The sequence below is a fragment of the Urocampus carinirostris genome, chromosome 5, assembly GCF_059441175.1.
Source record: "Urocampus carinirostris isolate Australia breed hairy pipefish chromosome 5, RoL_Ucar_1.0, whole genome shotgun sequence".
In the NCBI taxonomy this organism is placed as follows: domain Eukaryota; kingdom Metazoa; phylum Chordata; class Actinopteri; order Syngnathiformes; family Syngnathidae; genus Urocampus; species Urocampus carinirostris.
In genome coordinates this window covers 47,089,596-47,105,820 of record NC_142353.1, presented here as the reverse complement: position 1 = coordinate 47,105,820, position 16,225 = coordinate 47,089,596, and the positions used below count along the sequence as shown (strand labels likewise).

The 16,225-nt window shown below is 39.4% G+C and overlaps 1 protein-coding gene and 1 pseudogene across 1 annotated transcript in view; one reads left to right on the top strand and one right to left on the bottom strand.

Moving 5' to 3' along the window:
• The window catches only part of cdca2 (cell division cycle associated 2), a 30,242-nt gene that overhangs the window by 1,546 nt on the left and 12,471 nt on the right, over positions 1-16,225 (top strand). The window contains exons 2-8 of the mRNA XM_088335264.1: positions 2,187-2,361; positions 2,435-2,571; positions 6,229-6,394; positions 8,510-8,661; positions 11,750-11,876; positions 14,357-14,676; positions 16,091-16,142. Of these exons, the coding sequence (XP_088191390.1) occupies positions 2,187-2,361; positions 2,435-2,571; positions 6,229-6,394; positions 8,510-8,661; positions 11,750-11,876; positions 14,357-14,676; positions 16,091-16,142 (1,129 nt within the window). The remainder of the gene's footprint in view (positions 1-2,186; positions 2,362-2,434; positions 2,572-6,228; positions 6,395-8,509; positions 8,662-11,749; positions 11,877-14,356; positions 14,677-16,090; positions 16,143-16,225) is intronic.
• Positions 3,755-3,874, bottom strand: LOC148366556 (U2 spliceosomal RNA; annotated as a pseudogene).

Genomic DNA, 16,225 nt, shown 5'->3' with positions numbered 1-16,225 from the left:
ATTATTTTTTTTTATTATTAAAACAAACATTGGTGTGAAAGTTTTTTTTTTATTTGCCTAGTATTCAAATCAATGTTTTGTTTTCTTTTTTTTAGTCTACTACTAGGAGGAACGAAATATTACACACAGTCCCTTTAAACATGTGCTTAATAGGAATAGGCAGAAGCTGAAGCTTTGAAGTGCCTAACCCTGTTCCATTTTTGTTTTCCTTGCAGGGAAGTCAAGTCATGTTTATTTGTATTCCCCTTAATCACAAATGATCTCAAAGGGCTGCAGGATAGAAGGAAGAGAGAAAAAGAGCAAGAGAGAACTGAAGAAAGACAGGACTGAAGGAAGAGAGAAAAAAAAGATGTATTCAAAATCAAAACAACTTTACACCACAAAAGAAAATTAAAAAACATAGAAATGTCATATTAAACTTATTATAGAATCGCTAGTGACTCCTATAACATATAATACCTAAATAAACTCTTGATATATTAATCTTCTTTAGTATATTTATCCGGATATACATATAGTATATGATTTTTTTTAATTGATGTAGATAAGGGACATTTTTAACACTATGTAAATCAGTGATCGGGAACCCTTTTAACCCAAAAAGTCATAAAAGAAAAATATTTTGCTTTGGATTTTTTTCAAGAAAGCCACAGATAGATAGATACTTTATTCCTCCCCGAAGGGAAATTCACATTTCCAGCAGCATCCCTGAGCTGAGAACAATACAATATTAAAGCAAAAAAAAATACAAAATACAAATACCCAGTGTGACGTGCAAATGCCCACTGTAGCGTGTTATATAGAATATCTAAATACTGCTACACAGAATACATGTTGCAATAAAATTCGGTAATATGCAATGTAGGGGGTGTGGTTTAATGTGGGCTTTTACTCTGCCGGGTAGAGTTAAAGAGCCTCATGGCATGAGGAAGAAAAGATCTCTTCAGTCCATACCATATAGTAAAACAAAATTCACAGAACTTTCACCCACTCTCCAGCCAAAATCTAATTTTTCAGTGCATTTTATTTCACTTTATAACCTTAGATGATTTGATAAAATTTATGAATTAAGACTTTAACTCCACCCGGCAGAGTAAAGGCCCACATTAAACCACACCACCTACTTTGGATATTACCGAATCTTACTGCATTATGTGTTCTGTGTAGCACTATTTAGTTACTCTATATAACATGCTAAAGTGGGCATTTGCACGTCACACTGGGTATCTGTATATTGTATTCTTTTGGCTTTATTATTGTATTGTTCTCAGCTCAGGGATGCTGCTGGAAATGTGAATTTCCCTTAGGGGATGAATAAAGTATCTATCTATCTATCTATCTAATGCCAGAGCTTCTCACATATCAAAAAATATATAGGTTTAAACTTGTCTCCATCTGGCAGATACTTAAGATCCTTGAGGCTCATTTTGACTGTCACTTTTTCATAAATAATGGCTCCAAAACAAGGTGCAAGTAGAGTTCTTTTGTAAAAATGTCACAAAATACTGCAAATGAGGATACTGACGTTTTTACCTTCGGTGCAGACGATGCTGGTTATAGAAAAGTGTGCTGTGTGCATCGCTCCGCCCACCCTTACCACTCACTTAATCAAATTGCTCTGTATGCCTGGCTGGCGTTTCTGTCTGTTTACTTTTTCTTCTGTGGGTTTTCATCTTAAAGTGTCTCAACAATGAACCAAGATTGTCAGCTCTGTGGGCACCAAATTCGACTCTGCGCTAATCAGACTTGGAGAAGTAATTTGTGTGATTATGATTTTCTCTGAGCCACATGTACCTATGCAAAAAGCCATAACTGGCTTGCAACCCATTGGCTCCCGACAGTCAAGTCATGTTTATCTGTGACGCCCTTAATCACAAGTAGTCTCAAAGGGCTGCACAGACCACAGATTATTGCAAACCACAGACTGTTATTACACCATACCCTGATCTAAAACCTACATGAGGGCAGGGAAAACTCAGCTGAGCCAAATTGTTCCATAAATAAATAAATACCTTTTCAGGAGTCACAATGGCTTTTTAATGTCGTACAAAAATATTGGACCTTGAAGTTCTGCATTCCCCTCAGATAATGAGTGTATGCTCTATAAAGGAACAACTGTCAAATATTTGCTGCCCTTGACACGATTTAACAGCATTAAGGTTTCTTTTCTTTATTGTCCTACGCAGATGGCCACTGAACGGAGCCTCATTATTGACGAGCAGTCGAATGCAAACGAAATGTCCCTTCCACAAGACAATTCTGCAAGTGTCTCAAGAAAACCCCTTGATTTTCAGAAAGTCACTCCTTCTGAATTTGGCATTACTGTCCAAAGTTTCAGCCCAGCATCATCAGAGAGAAAAGGTGTTTTACTCATTGGTGAGGCACCTTTTAAAGATGTCATCTAACCGGTTGTTTTCATTGCCTTTCGGTGCAGAAAAGTCTCGTTTGGCACAATTGAAGGCAAGAAGAAGGTCGAATATTGGTGTGAGAGGCTCGCCGGAAACCAACTCGCTCATCCGCTTTATTGCGCAACAAAGAAAGAAAAATTCTTCTAACTGCCAAAGTACAGAGGTATGACGCTATGTATTTTACAATTGTTGCTATTTTACGAAGTTATCGTTTACGGGCTTTTAATTGCCTATATAATTTTCACAGAACAGAGTAAAAAAAAAACAGGGACAATTTGTTGTCTGTCTTCTGAGCTTTGCAGCTTTAATCGTTAATAGAGATAGGAAGGTTTTCCGACTGTTGAGAAAGAAATAACTTCTCAACAACTCATGAAAGCCTACAGGTTTTATTGATAATTGGAAATAAAATGAAATGATCTGCATTTATATAGCGCTTTTCAAGTCAATGACTTCCCAAAGCGCTTTACAATGTGCTCCACATTTCCCAATAGCAAGGACACTTCGACATGTAACACGGACGAGCCGGGATTCGAACTGGGATCCCAAGACGAGCGCTCTACCTCCTGAGCTACTGCCGCCCCAATGTCGAAGCATTAAACAGCAGTGTTCCCCCATACTGTAGGAAGATTCTGGTTGGCCACCAGGGTTTAACTGGTCCCACCAGAGTCTTACAAACATATATTATGAAAATATATGATAATATTTTTACATATATCGTATTTAATGGGGGCAGCGCGGCGGAGCAGTGGGCAACGCGTCACAGTTCTGAGGTCATGAGATCGAACCTGCTGTATTGAGTTTGCATGTTCTCCCTGTGCTTGCGTGGGTTTCCTCCAGGCACTCCGGTTTCCTCCCACAATCCAAAAACATGCATCTCAGGTTAATAGGCCGGTTCAAATCGTCCCTAGGTGTGAATGAGCGAGTGACTCGTATGTCTCTGTGTCCCCTGCCCACTGCCCAAATATAGCTGGAATGGGCTCCAGCACCCCCGTGTCCCTACTTAGGATAAGCGGTGCAAATAATGGATGGTATTTAATGGTGTATAGCACACACTCGCCTATAACGTGCGCCTCTAATTTTTTATTAGGAACCGGTATAAAATCTTATCTCGCTTTTTCTCAGCTCAAACTTTGCTGTCGTATCCAACAGGAATTGAACCCGGGTAACATCAGTGAGAGGGGGGGGTTTTGGGGTTTTTAAGGGTTATTGTTCTATCTTCGTTATTCATTATCCATTATCCGTTATCGGTCAGTTCATAATACGCTACAAAGCCTAGGAGCCGGGACACTTACTCTCAGCCAAAAGGCCAAGCTAAGGTCCTAGCCCTAAAGCCTTGCTGCGATCATTGCGAATGCACCGTTCCCGGAGGTACTGCAATACCGGGCCGATGCGTGGAGTGGACAGAGCAAGCTCTTATTCCATCTCCGAAATGCAAAAATCAAAGATCATGGCAAAGGCCAAGCTAAGGACTGACATAGCATCAAAGCCACAGTCCAAAAACAACAAGGCCAAGCTAAGGACCTAGCATCAAGGCCAAGCTAAGGACCTAGCATCAAAGCCTGGGTCAAGCTAAGGACCTAGCATCGTGAGAAAATAATGCAGTGACATTAGCTGTAACATCAGTGAGAGCACTGAATTCTGACCACTACTAGACCATCAGCCGTATAAATGACACACAAAAAGGCAGATTTTTAACTCATGATCACGCTATTTTTAGTCACGTTACTAGAGACAAATGTTAATTTTGTTTCACATGTGACAATGACATTTGTTACTTACAATGATTAGAATAGGAGGGCATACACTGATCCTAGATCTACCATCTTGATTTTCCTCTAAAAATGCACCAAATCGATGCGTTTGAATTTAAAATGTTCTCCCCTCAGGCCCTTCTAGCCTGTCCACCCACCAGGGTCTCACAAAAATCTATGAGAGCAACTGAACAGTGACCAAATGCATGTGTTTCACTTTGTGTTTTTCCACAACTTGTTGCGGGGAATAAACATCCATATACACAGTTATAGAATGGATTGCGAGCCGCATAAAATAAGGATTATAAATGATTTGTTTTTCAGTATAAGATCTTGGACACTGTATCCATCTTGGTTTGAAATCAATCGGACTCGGAGCCCAAAAATACTTTTCGGTGCATCCGTAATTATATCGCTCCCTCTACAGTCTCACTTCGCAAATAAGGGTTACAGTTGCCATATTTTTGCTACTCTATTCCATCTCCTCCCCTGCCTTATGAAGTTACAAGGAGGTGCTATTTCTTATCCATTGCGTTTGCCAGTTAGGACACTGAGCATGCAATGTTCCACTTTGATTAGAGGTAAGATTGGGCTATATAAACCCGGCGGATGAACTTGATTTGATAAACGAGCCCAAAATAATCTGCTGCCAATGTAAAAACGAAGCTCTATCAGGCTGAACTCTGCAGCTTGGGGTTTACTTGGGGCCGAGTCCCACTAATCAAGTGTGCAGTGCAAGTGCTGCGCTCAAATGAAAGGTTTGACCCTGAAGTGCGCGTCTCTGCAACGTGCAGCTAACGAAAGTGAAACTGAACAGAATGGCACCGAAACGAAAATCATTTTCTGCAGATTACAAGCTGGTAAATAGTGAAATATTTGACCAGAAAGCAGAAAGAAAGTTTGTAAAGCTTGTAAGCTATTGACTAGAAGCAGAAATGACATCTGACGAGAGGGAGGTGGAAAGAGAAAGACGCGCGTCTTTTACCCCAAATTTCTTTGGATTTAGTGATTTTGAGTTATACTGATAGTTTGGTAAGCATTTTCTCTTATCTAAGTAATTACTTGAGTAAAAGTAAGTGCATGCTGTGTAGATCCTCCACAAAGTAAGGGGGGAAAAACATCGAGAGAGAAGCCCGACCGTCCCAACTGTCACAGACCAGGAACGGAGACGGGACCCAATAGCGTTCGTTTTACTCAGTTTTTATGAAGAAAGAGAACAGTGCTTGCATCCACGATCCGATGATTGTGCGGCTAGCAGATAGCAGGTACGCGGAAGTTGCTCTTCCGTGTCAAACGAGGGTAGTCGTTGGCAGCGAGGAAAACAGGTCGATGGCTGGGACGGAGGAGCAAAAGCAGAAACGGGTCCAGAGAAAATGTCGGCAACAGGTATCTGGCAGGATAATGTCGGAGAGTACAAAATCTTGCCTATCTGAGAGCATAGGTTCGCAGACGGTCTGACGGGTTCCTTTTGGAAGACGGGAGTTTAAAAAGAGTCCAACAGCCAATCAGGGTCCGTGGCTGTTGCCGGCTGCCCCGAATCAGTAATCATGACTTAGTGATTGACATTTTAAGCCCGAATCTCGGCCAAAATCATACCTGTAAATTTGATTATTTGGAAACTTGTTTACTGCAGTTATTGTAAAATAAATGGTGGTGGAATGTTGTTTCTTGACCTTTGTTAAATTAATATAGTTTTCCATTTTTAGATCTTCATTTTATCAACAAAAACGGTACGCTACTCGTGTTTGACGTCAACATGGCGTCTTTATGAACCGATGAGGCCCTCAATCAATCTTAGCGAAACAGACAAAAAACATTTATTTGAATTGAAATGAAAATATCTGGGAGGCTGAGAAAATTATATCATTTCCACTTAGACATGTACTAAAAATTTCATCTGAATCTCTACACTTTAACATCCGACAATTACTTCATGTTTAAAATATTTAAAGAAAAACAAACTTGTTTGACTCATTTTATTAAAATGAGGACTTGTTCTAACATTCATTTTTAAATGTTACAGCACTGAATTGATTTAGTTTTTGTGTGCCCGTTATCTGAACTCTCAGCTTGTCAGCGGTAGCCCTTTCCATCCTCGGGTCGCATCCAGCCTGCAGCAGAAAATAGCTTCTTTCCAGCGCATGTTGGGTTTGGATGAGAGTGAAGTTCCTGATCTGATGCCAAGACAGGGCGACAGCACTGAAGGTTGCATCAAAACAAGAGATTATTTGTCTGGTAAGTCATTGCTACAGGACTAAAATGGCTTTTTCTATATTTATTTATTTTAAGCCAATAGTAAGCCAGCTAGATGTCTAGAGGGACCATCAATACTGATGTAATAATGCATAGAACAAGTACTCTATGTGAGGGTTTTATTTAATGTTTCTAATAACTCAAAAATAAAATGCAATCGCAAGTAAGGAATTCAGATTACGGTAAAAAAAAAAGTCATATTTTCAAATATTCGTGTAATAGTCAGTGTTCATTTTACCTGTGAAAAGTGATGGGTCCCGGGGACTGGCATGCTCAAAAATCTATGGGTCCCAACAGAGATCTATGGCTCCCCAAAATTGGGTGTGCTCCATGCCCTTACAAACTGTCGTATTTTCCCTTACAAAATACGAAAAATCTTTTTTTTTTTCATTATTTATGTAGTTTAACATGTTATATTGTACATGTGTTTCCTTGTATCATATATATTGTAAATTTTGTTGTGAGACACCGAGTTGCTCGACATGAATGAGGTTTATTATAAAAGAAGTTCCAAAATGAAGTCGCTTGGACGTTCACTGTAGAAGGAAAAAATATGCAAATACAATGAAGTAGAATAATACATTTTCTTATTCAAATTATTAATTCATTTTCTGCATTAAATTATTGTTGTTAATATACTGATACTGGTGTCTTTTTTCATTTTCTCCTTTTATACTTCCTTTTTTTCTTAACTTTTTTATACAACGTAATCATTCGTAATATAATGCATCAAAGCAAGTGAGCCGTTGGAGAGCCGGCTCTCTTTAATGAGTTGAGCCGAAAAAGCCGGTTCTCTAAAAAGAAACGGACTTTCACTACACAACTCCAACTGGAGATCGGCGTGCAGATGAAAACTCGAACCGCGAGACCAAAACAACAATGGCAGATCTGCCTCATGAAAAGTTTGGAGTGCGGTAAATCTTTGTCAAAAAATGATAATGACAATTTCGTGTCAAAAAAGTTGCGTCCCGTGGGCGCACGTTGATTTGACACGATGTGTCCCCAGCAAAAATAATGCGTCTAGGACGCAGGGACGCGGGCAAATGAGAACACTGAATAGTACGGGCATTTTACTTGAGCGAGGTTGTTGGGGCTGTGGTTTGTTGAAAAAGCACCAGTTAGCCACTAGAGAGTGCCAAAGAGCAGTATGACCGCATGCATCCCCAGAGCCACTTGTACACGAAAGCAGACGTTTATTGATTTAGTTGGTATCTATTAGGGGTGCCTTAACACGAAACTTAGCTAAAGACACTCCCAGAATCCCAAACTACTACTGTGACAATTGCCTCAAAAATGTGTTTAGCCGTTTCGGAGCCTATACGCCACATGCCACATGTGCCTGCAAGCTACATAGTAAGAATTTAGAATGTTTTGTGCTACAAAGAATGAAAAAATATCAATGCAGGAGTCAAACATTTCCACAACAAATTATTGCACTCAAAATTGCTATTTTTCATTTCGTTTAATTTCATTTGTTTTATGTCTCGTGACTCCCACGAGGGCTATAAATTTAAATTTACATTCAAAATAAAGTATACTTCCACAAATAAAAAAAATACTATTTGATCAAAATGGCAAAGGGAATGTGTTTGTTGTGGGTATAGAAATCAATCTTATCTGAACAAATCAACTGCTTTGATAATGGATAAATGATTTTGTGACACTATTCAACCTCAAAAGTCGAGATTTTCTTATTTGAGCCTCTCAAGAGTCGATATTTGATTATTTGTGTATGGGGAAAAATGGTCATTTCTGTTTCTTCAAATTTATGTTGTATTTTGAAAGGCAATCCACAACATTTTTTTGCACTACTCCCAATGAATTTCACACATAAATTAATCTTTTCTGTTTGCTGTAATGCGTTATGCACTGAGTGTGAGGCCTTCAGTGACCACACTCATTTACATCTTATTTAATGCTTGTTAGCTAGCTAATTGATCCGAAACCCAGACACGCATCCTCGAAAGAAACTGCCCGTAATCCACAAGACGTGTACTGTCAAGAGAAACAACACTGTTAAAATTGTGATGTGCTAGAAATAAAATAGGGTTTTCTGTGTCTTGATAACATTCCTATTGGGTACATTGTGTATCCCAGATGACAAAGACGGAGAAGGGAAAGAAAACCTCAATCGAGAAGAATCACCTGCGCCCAGCAAGAAGCGTCGCGTAAGCCCCTTTGACGACTGTGCGCTGCAGATTATACAAAGACATACCCCTGTCCTTCAATTAACACGAGAAGACAAGAAGGTATTATCATTCTTACCGCTGACTCACTTCACTGTCATTACTTGTTGTTTTTTTCCCTGCTTAATACATTTAATAAAATAGAATACAGTGGTACCTCATTATCGCATAATAGTTCTAGGATTGTGCTCATAGCTGGAACTTTCCCGATATGAAATATTTCAAAACTAAATGGTCTGTTCCCGTCCTCTCAAAAGCATCTAGGTCAGGGGTGTCAAACTCACACGATATAGCAAACATTCTCTCGGGGGCAGGACTAGTAGATTAGAGAGAAAGAAATAAGAAAAAGAGGGGGAGAGAAAAAGAGAGATGGTGGGACAAAGGTAGAGAAAAGGGAAGAAAGAGAAAAGAGAGAGAATGTGAGAAACAAAAGAGAAATAGTAAGAGAGGGGGGAAAAAAGAGAGAAACAGAAATCCAAAGAGAAATAGAAAGAGACAAGGAGAGAAAAGAGAAGGTGGAAGCAAGAGAGAGAGAGAAAGGAGAGAGAAAAGTAAAAAAGGAAGAGAGAGCATTACGGTAAAAAGACAGAGAGAGGAAGAGACAGGAAAAAAGAAAGAAAAAGAGACAGAGAGTGAAATGGAGAGATAAAGAGTGAGCAAAAAAAGGGAGGAAGAGAGAGTGAGAGAGTTAGAAAAAAATACAAGTACAGTGTTCTTCAGAGGCACTTGGCTTTGTCCACATCAAGTGGACACAGTTCCACCAGCAGCTCGTTTTTCTCTTGCGCTTCTCTGTGCGTTGTATCGCGGGCCGGATTCAATTCCTTAGCGGGCCTGAACCGGCCCGCGGGCCGCCTGTTTGACACCCGTGATCTAGGTGAACCCTAAATAGCTATGAAACACATCTTCCTGATCACTTAAAACAAATTCACATCGTAATTAAACATAATAAACAGTAATAAGATGATGTTAACAAAAGTTTATTATGAGAATTTATCATGGAGGCAGTTGCCTTCATGAATATATGCACAGGAAATGGCGATGATGGCATACCTGTCTATAAATTGTCCCCAGTATTTTATAAGATTTTGTTTTATTTTATTAATCATTTCAAATTGTGTTTTCTGTATAACATTTTTTGGACGGGGAACGTTGCGATATAGGCAGGGGTGTTACCAGAAATTTTGTATTGGGGCAATAACCTTACTGCAGGGTGTCTTAAAGTGAGCGTGTATGTATACTTAGGAAAATAACGCTGCTTTTGGGGCTCATTTCAAAAGGAAACAGTGTATTATTAACTCAGTGCCATGAAATGAATATGTTTTCTGAAGAAATGTCCCAGAGTGCCAAGATGATTTGTTCTTTTATGTTTAAAAAACACTCCAAAGGCTTTGATACTGCTGATCCGTAAGTATCAAGCCTCTGGGAATGATGGCAGTATAATAAATCACTGTTAATCCCTTCTCAAGGTTTTTTCATTTTCCTCGTGTTGATGTTTTTTGAGTTTTGCCCTTATGTAGGTTTTAGATCAGGGGATGGTGTAATAATACTCTGTAGTTTTCAATAATCTGGGCTATACAAATAAACTTGACTTGATCTTGTCTTGCCCATTTTGGCTCTCATCCAGGTCAACTCCGTCACTGGCAGCAGATGACAACAAAATTGTAGATTGCTAATATTGTCGCAGTAGTCTACAAAATCTGTCTGACTGTTAGTAAATAGGAAGGTTTATTATCGCTTAATTAAGGGAATTTCATCTATTAATGCGGGGAGCAATTGGCTGAAGTTGACCAAAATCTGATAGACTGTTGATAATATGTAAGCTTTTACTGTACACTTAAGTTACTGTAACTTCAAACAAACCTTCAAACAAAATAAATTACAGCCATTTTTTTTTTTTGCAAGTGCAAACTGGGCGATCTGATGCTGGGGGGGCAGTCACAAGCGTCCGGTCATCTTGAGCGCTCTCTAGTGGTAGCTACTGGGGTTGCTCTTGACATTTACTTACAAATAAAACTTGCATATAGAAATTCTTGTAATTTGTGGTGCTCGAGTTAAGAGGTACCACTGTAATGGCAATAGGGTACCCTTTATTATCGCCGTCTCCTGAAGAGCCTTTTATTCTTTTGTCTGTTCCCAAGATGGAACTTTCTGAATTTGTGGGCTGTTAATCAACGAGGTGTTTAAAATTCATTCCTGTGCCATTAAAGGAGCTCACGGTATAGAACACTTTAAGCTTTTGTTTTCTTGCTTTGTAACGGTTCAAAATATGACCAATAAAAAAGAAACGAAAATATCACCATTGTACAGTGGAACCTCGGTTCTCGACCTTAATTCGTTCCAGAACCCTGTTCGAAAACCGATTTGGTCGATCATGGAAAATCGTTTTTCCCATTAAAAGTAATGTAAAATCATTTTAACCCGTTCCAACACCCTGAATATTTAGCAAGAACGTAAACATGAAGCTAACCCAGGCTAATCGTACGTTCGAGTTAGCGTAATCTTCCGTACGAAAGATGACGCTAACATGAACGCGTAAAAATTTTTAAAAAAGGATTATGAATAGGATTTCTTACCTTTGTGGCGGACGGTGGGGAGAGAAAAATCATCAAAAGTTGTTCAACCTCTTCCAAAACTTGCGGCAGTTGCTTGCTTATAGCGCTAACTTCCTTAGCCGCATCATTCGATTTCACAGCATCCCTATTCTTTACTATCGTACTGTAGATTTAGCCATGCTGTATTCACTAGCAAGATTGGAAATTCGTACACCTCTTTCATGTTTAGCTATTATGACTTTCTTAAAGGCAATAGTTGGACGAACAACTTGTTTTTTTTTCACCTGTCCCGCGTAAACTGACCTTCTTCGGAGGCATAATTAGGGGCTAAAACACCCGTACGCCGCTCAGCATCGCACCCTAGCGTACCGGCGTTCGAACTCCGATTTTTTGACCGAACAGCGAAGTAAGAATTTCTCGAAATTTTTGGTCGAACACCGATTTGTCCGAACTGAGAGGCGTTCGAAAACCGAGGTTCCACTGTATATTCTTTATACATACAATATGTCAACTCTCTCTATAACAAAGTTGTTAATGCATGTGGAATCAGGAAAAAAATGCAGTCCAAACGAAGGTAATGTTTCTTTCTGTCAAAACAGGGTCATGGTTTTGATCCTCAAAGTCCTGGCGGCCCACGGCCCATTGACTGGACTTCAGCTTCAGCGGGGGAGTCTTCTGCTTTCCAGTTCTTCTCTCACCCTCCTCAAATAGAGATGAAATCAGAAGGTAGAATTCTGCTCTGTCATGCAACAATTGAGTGTTTCTCGCTTGCCCCAAAATATTGACATTTTGCATGTCAAAATTATTTTATGAAGAGATCCTAAAATTGTTAAGTGACCATTCTGACGATATACAGTTTGGTTTACTCCAACTTTTAACCTCGAATTGCTCCTACTTATTTCCTGGTCCCAGAAGAAAAATATTTGCTAGCTGCTTTACAGACGCTGCCCTACTTACGAACGAGATTGCGGATGATTGTTGGGAAGTTGAATTTGTTCGGAAGTTGCTTTAGTCCTATATTTTGTATGTTTAAGGTTGATACAAGTATGCTTAAGGCTTGTATAAGTAACCTGAATTGTTTTGTACTATAAAATACATTTCATAAAATAATATGCTATATAGAATAGAATATGCCTTTTGTCATTGTTACAACATGGGATATATTGTAATAACGAAATTGGACGACTCCAGGTCCACATTTTACAGTGAGGATAAGGAAACAAAGAGATAAAGGAACAAAGAACACGTTTTAACTGTCTTTGGTGTAAATAGGCTCTGCTTCCTCTGGAGGGGGGGGTGATGAGGGGGGTGAGGGACAAACAGAAATGGTGGATCCAACTGGATGTTTGATCTTACAGTACACACAGTCCAGTGTTTTTTCCCGAATTGCTCAGTCCATGTATTGAATGGATTTGGGAAGTACAGTCCATAAACATGCCCGATTAAAGTCGCCGGCGACGATAAAAGCTCCGTTGGGGTGTGCAAGCTGCTGTTTATTGATAGCAGCGGGCAGGAGATTTAATATAAGGATAAATAAAGTGAAGTGTAACTTACTTTTGGAAGATAAGCTTCAAGAGGTCCTCCTCTGTGTTAGAGAGTGGCCGAAAAAAAAGCAATTGAACCATTTTCTCAACCGCATCAAGCTTTCTTATCACACTTTCGTTTCAAATGAAAGGGCCCGCCTTTTCTCTACACTTTACACCAGCCATATTGAAAGGAGGCACGATATATCAAACTCTTAGCGCGCTGGAGATGCAGTATAGAATGTTTACACATGAACTAGCAATAGGAAGCAGATTTTATTTCTTCCGGTTGGATGCTGCGTGACCCCTCACAGCGCCACACGCCGGTAGCAGCGGAAAAAAAGCACTACAGTAATGTCCTCTACTTGGAAAAAGGTGCACACAATTCAAAATCTTACTTACTGCAATGTCCAGATATTTTTCGACATCCCGAAAAAAATGTTCGATCTACCGTTTTTCGTAAGTCTATTGGTTGTAAGTAGGGGAGCGTCTGTATTCTTTTATCAAATATAATAATTTTCTTTAAAAAGGGACACTGTCATATTTGACCACTAGATGTTGCTGTTTTGTATAGTGCAACTGAAAACCAGTGCTGATAAGCAAAAGGAAGGTTATTAACTAGTTTCTTTTCCATTTTTCAGCCTTCTTGAGTTTTTGGGGGTTTTTGGGTGTACCGTTAGCAACAAGATGGTGGACCATCACTTTCTTGCCGTATGAGTATTTTCATAAATGCACACTTATACCATTGTATTGTATACCATGTATTTTTGCTTATAATTTAAATCAATATGTACATTTTAGTGAATTACTTTTTTTAACCACTAAGACTCAATGTCTTGATGAATCAAAAATATATGTCCAAACTGTGCTTGATCTCAAAGATTTTTTACGTATAACAAACCAAAATGTTTTATCTCAATCCTTTAATAGAGTAAAAAAACAGAAATAGAGAGTATAATGTAATTTTTAGTCGTAGTGTTAAGGGCATGCAAAGTCAATGTAGTTCAATCTAAAACTCTTTAGAAATTGAATTTTACAACAGCAGAAGACCAATTGTGATTTGAAAAAGTCCAATTGTGATTGCATGATACTATTGGGGATTTTTTTAGTCTGTTCTAATAATAACACACTCAGTCAAGTCAAGTTTATTTGTGACGCCCTTAATCACAAAGAGTCTCAAAGGGCTGCACAGAACAAAGACTATTGCAAATTACAGACTATTATGACACCATCCCCTCATCTAAAACCTACATGAGGGTAAATAATACACATATTATCAACATAAAATCTAAGTTATTCATATGCTATAGAATAGAAGTGTGTTTTAAGCTTAGATTTAAACATTTCCACTGAGGTTGCAGATAAAATTTCAGGGGGAAGAGCATTCCACAGCACCAGGGCCCGTATGGATAATGCTCCCGAACTTGCCGATTTCTTCTTGGCTCTTGGGATCACTAGTTGACCAGTACTTTCAGAGCGAAGGCTCCGGACCGGAACATAGGGGGAAATTAAAATCTGAAAGATATGAGGCAGCAAGTCCATGTATGATTTTGTATACACAACTAACGGGAGGTCGATTTATACAAAGAATAAAAACAGAAGAATAATGCTAACATGTATACTCATGCTAAACATTGTCCACGTTCCAAATTCCTTTACGTTTCATCATTCTTGTGCTCACAGAATTAAGCGATGCCGTGGGGACACCTGCAGCGAAGAAGACAAAGAAGCAGGTGCGCTTTGGATGTCCTCTTTCCCCCGAGTACTTCGATAAGCAATTGCCTCCCAGCACTCCGCTGAGAAAGGGAGGTACGCCAGCTCGAGCCTCCACACCAGGTGGGATCTTAAAGCTGAACTCGGGACTGAAGACTGGGGACGCGTCATCCATACCGGAAGCGCCCCCAGACCTCAGCAGTGCTTTGGGTGCCTCCCCGGTTTTTGCTTCCACAAAGAACCGCAGAACTCCGCGCATGGCAGGAGAAGAAGTGGAGGAGTTTGAAAAGGTATGGTCATTGCCAGCGTAGGGCCGTGCAATTTTTTCTGGAATTGACTACAGCAATTTTTTCGGTGTGGAGTGCCGCTTTCAAATTTCCTCGCAAATCGGTGCGCCACACCAAGATTATTGACTCGCAAAACATTTTTTAATATCCAACAGATCTGTCATTTTACACCAGTCCGGATATACAACATGAATATATATTTTAATCGTACAACTGACCAATTTAACTTCCACCATTTTTGTTCATCAATCAACTAAAAAATGAATGTGACTAACAAGTGGAAATGCCTGTCTCCATCCATGACTATAACTTTTTTGCCACAAAAATCAACCAGAGTCCACCATTCTTCATCAACAATGAACTACAATCAAAAAACAAGTGCTATGGACAGCTACCATACCATTCATCAATGATATCTTGTTGAAGAAAATCTCAAAACTTTAAATAACAGCAGCAAAGCAGAAGGCACGCACGCGCACACATGCTTCTTTAGAATATTCGCCATCAGTAAATAGTTTTCTGTGCTTTGCTATGCAGTGAGCAATGTGATAGCTTGCTTCAGTGGTGGTGTTTTTAGCAGTGACAAAGGTCTTCAGGGTCTGTGTTTGTTTGCCGTACCTGGACACAGCGCATTGTCTGCGCCTTGTCAGACTTGTCCTTGAATTCATGTTCATGTTTCGTCTCGTAATGACGTGTAACACTTGATGTGCGAGGTACAACGCTCTACAAATATCAATGCACAAACAGCACGGTCATTTTTTTGCACAAATCCCCAGTCAAGGAGGAGCGGTGACGATTCATTCGTTAATAGCACACCGGTGATTATTGCGATAATGAAACTTTTTGATCCACAAATCAAGTCCTCAGTTTATACATTCAAAATTAAGCGCAGGGTAAGTTATCCATCAAAAACGCTTGTGTTCTCTTTCCATTTTATTGGAATCATTGTCAAGTGTCCTTTAATCCTTGAGGAACGATGACAAGCAGATGCAGTTTGGTCTGTCACCACTACAACCACCACAGAATCCATGACCGTGTTGCAATTTGATACTATTCTCCACTGTATTGTTACTCTCTGCAGCCTTCATTCTTGTTTTCTTTCAGTGTTGTAGTAAATATGTTCTTGTTTATGTCTTCGCTCCGGTCTTTTCATCCTGAGTGGTCACATGATCCAAAAACACGTGACGGACATTAACATTTTGCAGTAGAACTGAAAACGTCCTCAGGTGTGTGGGAAACGATACTAGTACAAAGACAAAATTGAGTTCCGTTCTTAAATTTGAGCACGTAGCCTTTAATCAGGTGCGCTCTGTAGTCTAGAATTTACGGTATTATATCAGGATCAATTCCCACCGCGACATTATTCCCTCTGCGGCGTTATAATGGTGTTTGATTCAATTATTTTTAATTCATCTAGATTGTTTTACCTCCAGAAGAAGGCATTGACTCTGTTCTTACGCCCGACACAGGTGGGATATTGCATTTTACAGATTTGTCTTTCTTGTGTGAATTCAGCAGAATGCTTAAATGGATTGTTTTTCCTTTTGTAATT